This window comes from Hyperolius riggenbachi, chromosome 1, assembly GCF_040937935.1.
Source record: "Hyperolius riggenbachi isolate aHypRig1 chromosome 1, aHypRig1.pri, whole genome shotgun sequence".
NCBI classification, from domain to species: domain Eukaryota; kingdom Metazoa; phylum Chordata; class Amphibia; order Anura; family Hyperoliidae; genus Hyperolius; species Hyperolius riggenbachi.
In genome coordinates this window covers 520835695-520849562 of record NC_090646.1, presented here as the reverse complement: position 1 = coordinate 520849562, position 13868 = coordinate 520835695, and the positions used below count along the sequence as shown (strand labels likewise).

General features: G+C 43.7%; 1 protein-coding gene and 1 long non-coding RNA gene across 4 annotated transcripts in view; one reads left to right on the top strand and one right to left on the bottom strand.

Moving 5' to 3' along the window:
- The window catches only part of LOC137524970 (uncharacterized), a 362158-nt gene that overhangs the window by 134416 nt on the left and 213874 nt on the right, over positions 1–13868 (bottom strand). The gene's annotated exons all lie outside the window — the stretch shown is intronic.
- Positions 1–13868, top strand: part of ALDH2 (aldehyde dehydrogenase 2 family member) — an 87712-nt gene that overhangs the window by 60637 nt on the left and 13207 nt on the right. Inside the window, exons 5-10 of the mRNA XM_068245544.1 lie at positions 3301–3412; positions 5102–5230; positions 6594–6707; positions 9393–9495; positions 10077–10261; positions 11402–11566. Coding sequence (XP_068101645.1) covers positions 3301–3412; positions 5102–5230; positions 6594–6707; positions 9393–9495; positions 10077–10261; positions 11402–11566 — 808 coding nt within the window. The remainder of the gene's footprint in view (positions 1–3300; positions 3413–5101; positions 5231–6593; positions 6708–9392; positions 9496–10076; positions 10262–11401; positions 11567–13868) is intronic.

Sequence of the window (13868 nt, the reverse complement as noted above, 5' to 3'; positions counted from 1 at the left end):
TCTTTTGAAGGGCAAAGAGTTCTTTGCGTTAATAGATCTTCGAGACGCGTATCTGCACATCCCTATTTTTTCCGCCCATCAAAAATATTTGAGATTTGCAATAAAGACAGGATCTCAGATTCGTCACTTTCAGTTTCAGGCAATGCCCTTCGGAATTGCGACAGCACCCCGCATATTCACGAAGGTCCTGGCAGAAGTGATGAAAAGCTTAAGAATTCAGGGTATCTCGATTGTTCCATACTTGGACGATCTTCTAGTAGTCGAAGAATCAGAAGGTCTCCTCATAACCCACAGAGACATTGTAATCAAAATCCTTTCTCAAGTCGGATGGATTATAAATTACGAGAAGTCAGCCCTCTCGCCAGTGCAGGAGATCATATTTTTGGGTTACAAGATAAATTCAGTGGTAAAAAAGATTTTGCTACCACCAGAGAAGATTGTAAAAATCCAGTCGGAAATAGAGAGTATGGTTGGTCAGGAGAGGTCCTCTCTCCGATTGATCATGCGAATTTTAGGCCTGTTTTCAACATCCATTCCAGCAGTCACTTGGGCTCAGTCACACAGCAGGGAGCTGCAGATGCTGCTATTGGCAAATTGGGACAAATCCAGGGATTCCCTAGACCTGCTAATCCCTATTCCAGAGACAGTAAAATACAGTCTATCCTGGTGGATGGAGGCACAGAACCTGGACAAAGGGAAATTCTGGAGGCAGGACAATCCGATAAAGATTTTTACAGACGCAAGTTCCTGGGGTTGGGGGGCAACAGCGTTGGGCAATCATGCCCAGGGAAATTGGTCACCCTCAATAAGAAAGAAGTCGTCCAACTTCATAGAACTGATGGCAGTTCAAGAGGCCCTACTATCTTTTCAGTCTCTGATAGAGGGCAATCATGTCTTAATATTCTCCAACATCACGACGGTGGCGTATCTATCGAAACAGGGGGGCACGAGATCAAGAGATCTGATGTCCCTGTGTGCGGAAATCCTAGAATGGATAGAACCTCGAGTTCTATCTTTATCTGCAGTTCACATAAAAGGCGCCCTCAACATAGAGGCGGATTTTTTGAGCCGGCAGGAAATGAACCATTCGGAATGGGAGCTTCATTCGGAGGTCTTCCGAATGGTAACTCAGAGGTTTGGAGTGCCAGAGGTGGATCTTTTTGCATCCCCGCGGAATGTAAAAGTGAAGCTTTTTTATTCTCTCCACAAATGCCAGAAGTCGCTGGGGTTGGACGCGCTAAGTCTTCCTTGGGAATTCAACCTATGTTACGCATTCCCTCCAATAGTACTTCTTCCGCAAGTGTTGGTAAAACTTCAAAGGGAAAAAGTCAAGTTAATTTTGATAGCACCCCAATGGCCGAAGAGGCCTTGGTATGCAACTCTACTAAAATTGTCGACACAACCGCCTTTTCCTTTACCGGTTCGCCCGGACCTCCTGATTCAGGGCCCACTAATTCATCCCAGTCCACAATTATTCAATCTGGCAGCCTGGATCCTGAGAGGGTGATAATGAGAAACAAGGGACTTTCTGAAAAGGTTATTGAGACTATTATGAAATGTAGAAAGCCGGTAACTCAGAAGATATACCGTAAGGTTTGGAAGGTATATACAGCTTGGTGTGAATCACGTTCAAAAAGTCAGACTTTGACTAGTTCTGTCCTGGAGTTTCTCCAGGATGGATTCGATATGAAATTAGCACCTAGTACCCTCAAGGTTCAGTGTTCAGCCTTATCTATTCTTCTAGATAGACACCTGGCACAGGAAGAATTAGTAAAGAATTTCTTCAAAGCCCTACAGAGATCTTCACCAGTTCCACAGAAGATTTTTCCCCAATGGGATTTATCATTAGTACTCAACGGCCTAATAAAAGCTCCTTTCGAACCAATTGAGGATATTGATATAAAATTTTTAACGTACAAATTAGCATTTCTGATCGCCATAACGTCGGCTAGACGTTTAAGCGATTTACAAGCCTTATCTATCAAAGACCCGTTTTTAATAATTTGTCCGGATAGCGTAAGGCTTAGATTGGATACTACTTATCTGCCAAAGGTAGCCTCTACCTTTCACAGATCGCAGGAGATTGTCCTACCTTCCTTTTGTTCTAATCCTTCGGGACCAAGGGAAGAAAGTTTTTTTCACTGTCTAGACGTCAGAAGAGTTATATTAGTCTATCTCACTAGAACAAGAGAATTTAGAAAGTCAAATAATCTGTTAGTATTGTTTGCGGGAAAGAATAGGGGGCAGCAAGCTTCCAGACATACTATTGCTAGATGGATTAAATTGACCATAGCGACAGCTTATGAGGGAAGTAACTGTACAGTACCATCTAACATCAAGGCTCATTCTACCCGTTCCTTATCAACTTCCTGGGCAGAAAGAGCAGGAGCCACCGTTCAGCAAATATGTCAAGCGGCAACGTGGTCAAGCGCATCTACTTTTATTAAACACTACAGAGTGGATGTATTATCGCAGCAGGATCAGTCATTTGGCAGAAAGGTGCTTCAGGCGGTGGTCCCTCCCTAGGTGAGTCTTTTTTTTTTCAAAAGACTTCTTGACTGACTATCTCTCAGGTTGTCCCGGATGATAATTAGAGAAAGACTCCTATTAGACCTACCGGTAATGGAGTTTCTGATTGTCATCCGGGACAACGCCTATAACCCTTTCCCTTCGCCTGTTGTGCACCTATCTTATAATATGCAGGTCACTGGAGGGTTTTTATTAGTCACGGGGAGATTCCTCTCTTCATCTTGGTGTTTCTAGGCTTGTTTACTTTCAGACGCACTGAGGAGTAAGGGAGGGCGGGGGCTTTTAATCTTCTTGGTTAATTGTGTTTCCACATATCCGGGGCGGGACCGGATCTCAGGTTGTCCCGGATGACAATCAGAAACTCCATTACCGGTAGGTCTAATAGGAGTCTTTCATTACTGTGAGTTGGGCTGCGTTACAGGCTGCTCTAACGTGCGCCTGTAACGTCCCACTGTGAAAGCAGCCTTAAAGGGTTGCTTCAATAAAAAGGCCAAGTTTTTAAGACATGGCTATTTTGACTTCATTTTCAGTTCAGGTTTTCTTTAAGGATAACATTTAAAAAAAAAAAAACAAAAAAAAAACTTACCTGAATAGTGGTGTAACTGCTGCTTACCTGAGTAGTGGTGTAACTGATACTGTAGTGGATATGATAACCTAACATCACTAGTGACATGGCAAATTGCCCAACATCTAGCACCTTATACTTTTGGTTCTTAGGTAACTTTCCACTTTTCCCCTTTTTTTGAAGTAATTTATTCTTGTCCACTTCAGATACTATGCTGGTTGGGCTGATAAATGGCATGGAAAAGTCATCCCCATTGATGGAGACTATTTCACCTACACCAGACATGAGCCTGTTGGTGTCTGTGCACAAATCATTCCGGTAGGTTATAACCATATCGCCTGTATACAGAACATTCTCAATTGTATGACAGGGCTGTGTTCCAAGTAGCTGTGTGTAATTCAGATTTTTCATAACTTAAAACTGAACTGAAATCCCCTAACAAAACATAAGTTTCACTTACCTGGGGCTTCTGCCAGCTCCCTGCAGCCGACCTGTGCCCATACCTTCCTGCACCGATCCTCCATTCCCCCGCCGCAGCTCCCTTTTCTTCACGCAGTGGAAGTCGACTTCTAAGTTGACGTCCACTATGCCTTGGCCATGCGTATCCTCGTGCGCGTTCCTGTAGCCAGGAGTGTCCTGCGCAGTACGAGAATCTCTACTGCACCAGCGCACTAGTCCTGTGCCCATGCTGTCCTGGACCGATCCTCCATTCCCCTGCCACAGGGCAGGAAGGGTGAGAGAGATTGGACAGAGTGAGCAGAGAAAGAGAGACTTACTATTGAACATATTCTTACTACAATACAGCATATTCTGCACACTGAAATTAGGCTGCCAGCCTCACAAGCTGGCACTTTGCTAAAATAGGCAGAACCCCTGCTGTATGCACTAGGAATGTCCTGTCAAGAAGCCTCAGTGTGCAGTCTACACACAGCAAGGTCATGGAAAGAATCTCGCACTATACTTTGCTTATCAGTAAACTCAGTGAGATGCCCAACATTCCAGCTAAGTATACACTTTTTTTTGTTTTGACAAAATGACTGTTGGTACAGCAACCCTGACTCTCCTTATCTCACACAGATAAGGAAGGGGAATAAATGTTTATGCACTGCCCAAAGCATATGAAAGCTGCACTTGCAGGGCACATTCCTCCAGCCTTCCAATCTGCTGTTTGCTGGTGTGCATTTCAAACACAGCCGCACAACATTGCTGCACAACATTGCTTCAGTATACCTTCACCATCACAGGGATCTTATTAGTGAAAAGGGCTGAAGCAGTAATGAGCTGCAATGCCTATGCGTGGCTGCACTGATAAGCCTGCAACTGTACATTTATGTACACAAGTCTGCCAACCCTCCCTACCTCTGCGTGATCATGAGTGGGATTATATATTTACACATGATATGTGCAGTTGGACCAGGTGCACCAAGAGGAGCAGGGAGCAAGGATGGGACGAGGAATGGCAATGAAGCGGCAGGTCGGTTTGTGAGCCCAAATGGGATTCTGTCCCGCAGGCTGTGGTTTGCCCACCCCTGTTTTAAGAGAACCCATGTAATGTGCTGCAAGCACACCCCTACAATTAATGCCAAATATTTGTAAGGTGCCAAAAAGGTGTCTCTGGCTGTAGAGTACCAGAGACATCTCCACCAAGTATTTGTGTAGAGCAGAGTATTTCAGCACTGGAGTTGTAGAGGGAGGGGCACTTACTATAGAACACTTATCTTTAGCTTGAGGCTTTCTGGCATCTTCAGTACTAGTCCCCAACTTCGGTTCTCTTCAATGAGTCATATAGATCATACAAAATTGCTGCTCTGGCAGATTATGCTTCATACTTATGTAAAACTAGATAAATTGCTGTCTACTGAGAAGCTAGTTTCATAAACTTGTGTAAATTTCAAACCTGCTGAGACATGTTACATCATTGACTAAATATTTTGGCTAGTATTTTGCCAGTAAGTGATGACCCCCTACCTTGCAGACAGTAACATAACGTCTTCTTGCTTATTACAGTGGAACTTCCCATTGTTGATGCTGGCATGGAAGTTTGGTCCTGCTTTAGCTACCGGAAACGTCATCGTCATGAAGGTTGCTGAGCAGACTCCCCTCACTGCTTTGCATGTGGCCAGCCTGGTCAGAGAGGTACACCCTAACATTTCCGATCGTAACCTTGGTTATTGTGTTAACCCACCCACATGGTAGTTATACTTGCTGATCTTTGGGCCATTAGACATTGAACATTTTAGGCTACTGAAAAGAACCAAATGATCAATATTGCCAAGGTAAAGCACCTTTTTATATTGTCGCAAAGTACCTTTTTTATGCTATGATTCTATATGCTTAGCCACCAGTTCTGGGGTGTATATTACTCAAGAGAAGCTTCTTTCTGGGCCGAACACCACCCATTGACATTTTCCAAATCTAGGATGAGGGTCTTTACTTGCCATTGTTGCCATTTCCGTTAATTTTAAACCTTTTCTGCCATGTCTGATCAAATATTTCTACAAAACTGATAACTGATGTGGTGTGTGTGTGTTTTTTTTTTTTTTTTTTTTTTTTTTTTTTTTTTTGGCCACAATTATTTTATTAAATAAACCTAAACTACTGTTTGGTTTTACAGTACATGGTCACATTATCAGGCATAGGTACATTTCTCTGTATCGTATGAGCTGGAGGCAGGAAGAGTCTTGCCCTTTCTCTGCATTAATGCCCCAGCCACAACATTACCTGGGGGGGGGGGCAGTTAAGTAATGGGACTTCATCACATTGCTAAAATATCACCAATGTTTTTAATTTGTTTGTGGCTCGGTGTCTGAGTTTTGTAGAGACTCCAGGGGCCATATGCAATTAATGGCCCATACTCACAGGCTACAAATGTCGCCGCGGCGCGCGTGTTGCGGTGACAGGTCGCCCGTGAGTATGCGCCGTTGCACGGGAGCGCACCACGAACTGTCGCTCGTCGCTTATGTCACCAGGCAATTGAACTGCTCAATCGCCTGGCGACAGTTGCCGCCGCAATTCCGCCGCAACTGTCGCTAGCCCGCGTGAGTACGCGGACTAGCAACCTCCATTGAGGAATATGGAGCTTCCGGCGGGGGGAGGAGGAACGTCGGCGACAGCTTCCGTCGCGCCGCTGGTCCCTTTTCCGCGTGTGTACGCGGAGGGACCTGGCGAGGAGCTGTCGCCCACACGCTCACGTGTGCTGGCAACAGGACAAAAAAGTTGCCCGTGAGTATGGGCCATTACTCTTTCTCAAGTTTTTTCTCCTAGGTGATATTTTCACAACTTGTCAAAATGCCTTTATAATTTTGATGGTACTTTTTACCAACTTTTTAATACTTTTTTAAATTGCTGAGTGCTGAAAACCTACTTTAAACAAAGATGAAAAATTATCTTCTAGGAGAAAACTCTGGTGAAAAAGTGAATTGCATATGGGCCTGGGTGTTGTAGTGGCCACTTTGCTTAGAATGTGTTTTTTTTATTTTATTTTTTTTCTCCCCTTAAGGCTGGATTCCCACCAGGGGTTGTAAACATCATTACAGGAATGGGTCCCACAGCAGGAGCTGCCCTCTCTTCTCATATGGATGTAGATAAAGTAGCTTTCACTGGCTCTACAGAGGTAAGAACAATAATCTATCTTCTGTGTAGCGATTCTGAAATATGGAGAACACCTAGAGTCGGGATCGGGAACCTTTTTGGCTGAGAGCTATAAACTCCATGTATTTTAAAATGTAATTCTGTGAGAGCCATACAGTATGTTTCAAACTGGCTCAGTGTGCATGCGCAGCAGAGCGTTCGCGTCCCTGTTGCCATGGTGATGTGTATACAGTTGATCCACCGGGCAGCGGAAGTGTCAGCTTCTCTTGGGTTTCAGCAACATCCGCAATTTGCCCGAGAGTCAGACAGGAGAAATACAGACTAACAGCTTGTACAATTAGCTAGCTGACTTGGGGGTTTATTCACTTTGTAGGACAAGTATCACCACACTTTGCCCAATAGGCTGCCTGTTAAGTGACAAGCGGCCTATTGGGCCAATCAAAGTGCGGGTATCTCTTCCTACAAAGTCACTGGACCTGACAGGATCCAGAGTGGGACAATTGGTGTAGCCATTCGTTTTGGGGGGAGCACGAGTAAGTAGTGGTTTATGCTACAGCAGTAGCATGTCTACTTCGAAAATATTACTTGCGCTGCAACACTAAGCTGCGCTGCTTGAGCAGTGTAGCATAGTGACTCAACCTCCTACTTATTTGTCTGTGGACCAGATGCAGCCATCAAAAGAGCCACATCTGGCTCCTGAGCCATAGGTTCCCTACCCCTGACCTAGAGAATAAATGGTGTCCCTTCTCATGCTCATTTTGGACAAACTGACTTATGACCTGCCATAGCAAAGCTGCCAAGAAACTAATGAAACTGTCCTCGCCAGATCGTTACCAAATAAAGGAAATCTGGAAACTTTGGTCAGCATGCAGGATATCAACACATTAACTTTATTGAAAGTGTTCAGTTTGACCCTCCCATCTGGGCTCATGTGCAGCTGGATGGGCTGTGATGGTTTAGTGGCACCTCTGATTATGTTAAATGGGATCATCCGGATTTAGCCTAATTAAGACTGATTATTTTTAGATAAGAAGAACTAATTTGAGTCAGACTAGTAATTACAATCCAATTATTTCAAATCCCTTTACTGGATTTTTTAGCCATCTGCAATTTCCTGTGCTCTGTGCTTTCTGCAAAAGTATGAGGTAGTCCATCATTCAGAAAGGTTTAAATCCAACTCCAAAACTGTGGTGGGTTTTTCCGTTTCCTTCTGTCAATAACCTTGGAATTCAGGGCTGTGGAGTCAGAGAAATTTTGGGTACCTGGAGTCTGAGTCAGATAATTTTTGAACCAAATCCATAGCTTTTGTAAAAATTACACTAAGGAGTCAGAACTTTTGGGTACCTGGAGTCTGAGTTGGTGGTTTCATAAACTGAGGGGTCAGTCGGAAGACTTTTGTACCGACTCCACAGCTCTTTTGGAATCTGTGATAGAGGAAAGCTTTTATTTGTTGCTTCTGTCACTTGTGTGGACAGGAACTGATGGGAAGCATTTACACATAAATGGGAGCAATATCTTTCAAAGCCTTTCACAGGTGATGAATGGATCAACCTTTCCATCTTGGCTCATAAAAGCACTGTGATTGCCACAACTCGGGACTAACTATAATCTCCATATGGTAAAGCACACCAGTGATTCTGTACAAGTCTTTTAAAGCGCTTTCAGATACTTGCTGGAGATGCAATAAGGGCATAGGCAATTTGATACACATCTGTTATCTTCAAAAGCCAGGTAAAAGCGAGCAATGTCAAGTGCAGACACTCGTAAAAGAAATGGCAAACCATGAGCTAGAATGAAAATTGGAGGGTTTTTTTGCATCCTCTCACACCAGGCAATGCTAAACCATAAAACGCAATTAAACCCTACATTGCTGTTACATGGAAGTTGTCACAGTATTCCCCGAAACTTCGTTATACGGTTTTGATAGACATACTGTAAAGGATTGCAGAATTAGAAGAGATCAGTTAACTGAGGGGACAGTAGGACTGAAAAATACATTTATAACCTTGGTTCGACGGTTTTAATTTTTGGGCAGTGGTATATTTAAAGCCGCCTCTAATGACCAATATCCTCCTGCCCGAGCAGTCTCTTCTAGGTATAATTACTTATAGTTGCCCCCAGTGAAGGTAGTATAGTTGCCCCAGCCAGTGTATGCTAGTAAGGTGGTTCCCCTCCCCGGCTGCCGCTTAAAAATGAGACTCTTCTTTGCTACTAAAGGTCTATTAATTATGTGTAGTACGGATAATAAAACATTGTCTAATGCTAGGTACACACAATGCAATTTTTGTGACAGATTTACTGTCAGATCAAATTTTTTTTTTCTCCCCAACAGGTTCGATCTGATTTCCGATCGATTTTCCATAGAAGTGAATGGAAAGTCAATCGGAAATCAGAAAATCTCATCGTGTACCAGGCATTAGCTAATTTTCTTCTTCAGATCTACTTTTAAGGACCGCCAGGACTGGGCACTACTCCACCTTCACTTGAACAAGCATGAACAAGCATGCAGATCAGGTGACTGAAAGCTGACCAGATTAGCCACATGCTTGCTTCAGCCATATGGTTTAGACTCTACTGTAGCCAAAGAGATAAGCAGGACACCCAGGCAACTGGTATAGTTTTAATAGGCAATACATATGGCAGCCTCCATTTGTCTCCATATATCTTACCTCCGCTATATGCACACTGATGCAGTCCTCTGCTTCAGGTGGGCCGTCTGATACAGCAAGCAGCTGGCAAGAGTAACTTGAAGAAAGTCACCCTGGAGCTTGGTGGGAAGAGCCCAAACATCATATTTTCAGATGCTGACTGTAAGTAGTTTGTTGCAACGTGGGATTCTGCACTTTTACCTTATTTTACAACTACATTTTGTGCGTGTGTGTAGATAATTTCCCTGTGCTACTTTCTCAATTCATTAACCAATTGCTTATAAGAAGTAGAAAATACATGATATAAAAGATATACACACAACCTTCTGTGGCCAAAGTTAGCCACTACATGACCTCAACAGAGCTCCCAGAAGGTCTGTGTAGGAGTGACCTCAGTGCTGTAGGAGTGACCTCAGTGCTGTAGGAGTGACCTCAGTGCTGTAGGAGTGACCTCAGTGCTGTAGGAGTGACCTCAGTGCTGTAGGAGTGACCTCAGTGCTGTAGGGGTGACCTCAGTGCTGTAGGGGTGACCTCAGTGCTGTAGGGGTGACCTCAGTGCTGTAGGGGTGACCTCAGTGCTGCAGGGGTGACCTCAGTGCTGCAGAATCCCCTTGGTCTAGTTTGGTTCAGTCCACACACATCTGTGTATGAAAACCAGTTAGTCTCTGAAGTTTGTGTGTAAAGTGAAATTGTAGAAGCTGGTTGTTTTTTACACTTTCTTTTCGTCCATGTTTTGTGTGCAGTGGACTATGCGGTGGAGCAGGCCCATTTTGCTCTATTTTTCAATCAAGGACAGTGCTGCTGTGCAGGATCGCGCACCTACGTTCAGGAGGATATTTACAAGGAGTTTGTGGAAAGAAGTGTTCACCGGGCCAAGAACAGGATTGTTGGAAACCCATTTGATTTTAAGACTGAGCAAGGACCCCAGGTAAGAAGGCAAATGGTGTGACCCACAAGAGACCATCTTCTCTTTTGCAAATGCAAATACTGTGGTAGGAAGGAGCTTGTGGTGGTGTTCTATGCAAAGGAATTGGTTAAAGACGGACAGTGTGTCTTCCCTTCTGAGAATGATTAGAGTAATCCTTTTAATTGACATGTAAAACAAAAAACAAGTTCAACTTAGCTGGGGCTTCAACCAGCCCTCTGCAGCCGCCCTGTGCCCTTGCTGTCACTGAGGGATACCCTAGTCCCCTGCAGCCCTTCAGTTACCCGCCGGAAAGATGGGCGGGTAACTCAGCGAGTCAACGACCACTGCGCATGCAGGGCCCTAACTGTGCATGTCCTTGATCATGCTCCTGTCTACGGCAGCGTTCTGCGCATATGCAGTAAAGATTTCCCTCTACTGCACAGAGCGCGCCCATACATGGGAGCACGATCAGAAGGTGCGGACTGGGGCCATGCATCTAAGTGAAAAAAGGGCACTGCGGGGGACTGGAGGATTGTTGAGTGACGACACAGGGCAGCTGCAGGGGGCTGGTAGAAGCCCCAGGTAAACTTGTTTTTTACAGGTCTATTAAGGTTCCCTTTAAAGTGGGATGGAACTCCTACTTAACTGAACACAATTTTAAATAAACAATGTTGGTAAGAAATTATTTATCTTGCCTATCATGTTTTTGTGTTCACTATTAGGTTTAAGAGAAACTGTATGAAAAAAAATATTTCTGCTGGTTTCCATCTTTACAATGTCTCGTGACCTCACTTCTTGCCTTTTTTTTTTTTCTTGTTTTAAGCTAGTTCAGTGTTAACGCTAATGTGAACCGAAAAAAAAGATACTTAAGGAGAGGGTCCCCTCTTTCCAAAGATGTCCTCTCCAGTAGCAGTATCCGGCCGATTAGTTAAATACTGCTCTCTGCCACCGCAGGAGGCTTTGAAAGTCTTCGGGAGCCCGAGTGAGACGGGTGCTCCACCCACTGGCCACACACTACCATATTCCACTGAAAAAACGCATGTCATCTTAGTTGCTGTGGGCATGCATGCAACAGTTATAGCACAGAAGGGTTTGGACTGAATGTCCATGTGTACAACTTCTCTACTGCTTTACACTGAATTTTTTTTTTTTTACTTCCAGGTAGATGAGGAGCAATATAACAAGATTTTGGGCTACATCAAATCTGGAAAACAAGAAGGCGCCAAGTTATTGTGTGGAGGAAACCCTGCATCTGACCGTGGATACTTTATACAGCCCACAGTGTTTGGAGATGTGTCTGATAATATGACTATTGCAAAAGAGGAGGTATGCAGGAATACTCGCGCCTTCCCCATTATGGGGGGGGGTGTCTCCGAGCAGACTGACTGCCACTAATAGTTTCATTATATGTTTAGCAATATGTTCCATTATGACTCTTCCCATTTTATGCCTTGGGCTGAAGGGTGTAAACGAGCATGCATGGGGAACATGCACTTTAGCGGAATAGTTGGATTTTTAGAAATGCACCTATTTGTACTAAAGGTGCGCAAACAGGATATTTATAGAATGTTCATTGTGCAGGAAGTAGTTTTAAATTACACTTGCAGTGTGAGGGTCAACAGATTTTAATACTATGAGCAGATTGTGTAGGTATGCTCTGATACTACATGGATGTGGTAAAACTGATCAGCGATTGGCCAATCATAATTTAAGGTGTAGAATGCTTTTCCTCCAGCAATCTTTTTCTCAATAAACACTCTAACATAGGTAAAAACATTACCATGCATCCGTGCAGTCCCACATATCCCCTTAAAAGTGCAGTGGAAAGATCTTGGGTCTCCCTTGTCCACACAGGCTCACACTTCCTATCCAATCACAATGTCAATTATCACCTTTTGTACTGAATGACTGACAGAAACCCCATATCCATGAAAAATCCGCAGCTCCCAGGATAATCGCAGTCTGCTCTACAGCAGAGAATGCAGCTAATGTGGACCATTGATACAGCTCTGACATGGGCAATAGCGTGTAGTATGAGCACACGGAGTATATCTGATCACTTGCTGCCCTTTTAGATACATGTTTTCTTACATTGAAGGCACTCATCAGTTATTAGACTGAAACACGTGAGTGGACATGCAGCATGTACATAGTGTGTTTTTACGAAGCTCAAGAAAGGACAAATGCAATCATTACAAAACCTCCATCTGGCGATTGCTACTACCAGTATCTGCTATGATTGGGAGCAGAATACATAGCACAGTGATGTGCAGCAGTCCTCTGTTTCTAATTTACTGAATAATTGAATTCTTCTTTTTCAGATTACTAATTATACCCTCACAAGTCCTTTATTCTAAGAATCCCAGTGACCTCTGCTCCTCAAGCACACTCCTTGGGCTATTATTTGATAACCAGTTTGAATGTATACTTCATCTTTTCCACTTCCTGTTATTTTTATCTTAAAGGTCAACAGACCTGAGAGAGATATAGAGGCTGCCATATTTGTTTGCTTTAAAACAAACCACATTGCCTGTTGATTCTCTGCCTTTAATACTTTGTCATAGCCCCTCAACAAGCATGCAGATCAGGTGCTCTGAAGTCTGACTGGATTAGCTGCATGCTTGTTTCAGATGTGTGATTCAGACACCACTTCAGGTGTAATGACCGGCAAGGCAACTGGCATTGTTTGAAAGGAAATACAGTGGCTTGCAAAAGTATTCGGCCCCCTTGAAGTTTTCCACATTTTGTCACATTACTGCCACAAACCTGAATCAATTTTATTGGAATTCCACATGAAAGACCATTACAAAGTGGTGTACACGTGAGAAGTGGAATGAAAATCATACATGATTCCAAACATTTTTTACAAATCCATAACTGCAAAATGGGTTTTGCGTAATTATTCAGCCCCCTTTGGTCTGAGTGCAATCATTTGCCCATAGACATTGCCTGATGAGTGCTAATGACTAAATAGAGTGCACCTGTGTGTAATCTAGTGTCAGTACAAATACAGCTGCTCTGTGACGGCCTCAGAGGTTGTCTAAGAGAATATTGGGAGCAACAACACCATGAAGTCCAAAGAACACACCAGACAGGCCAGGGTTAAAGTTATTGAGTTATTTAGAAATGTAAAGCAGGCTTAGGCTACAAAAAGATTTCCAAAGCCTTGAACATCCCACGGAGCACTGTTCAAACGATCATTCAGAAATGGAAGGAGTATGGCACAACTGTAAACCTACCAAGACAAGGCCATCCACCTAAACTCACAGGCCGAACAAGGAGAGCGCTGATCAGAAATGCAGTCAAGAGGCCCATGGTGACTCTGGACGAACTGCGGAGATCTACCGCTCAGATGGGGGAATCTGTCCATAGGATAACTATTAGTTGTGCACTGCACAAAATTGGCCTTTATGGAAGAGTGGCAAGAAGAAAGCCATTGTTAACAAAAAAAGCATAGGAAGTCCTGTTTGCAGTTTGCCACAAGCCATGTGGGGGACACAGCAAACATGTGGAAGAAGGTGCTTTGGTCAGATGAGACCAAAACTGAACTTTTTGGCCAAAATGCAAAACGCTATCTATGGCGGAAAACTAACACTGCACATCACTCTGAACACACCATCCCCTCTGT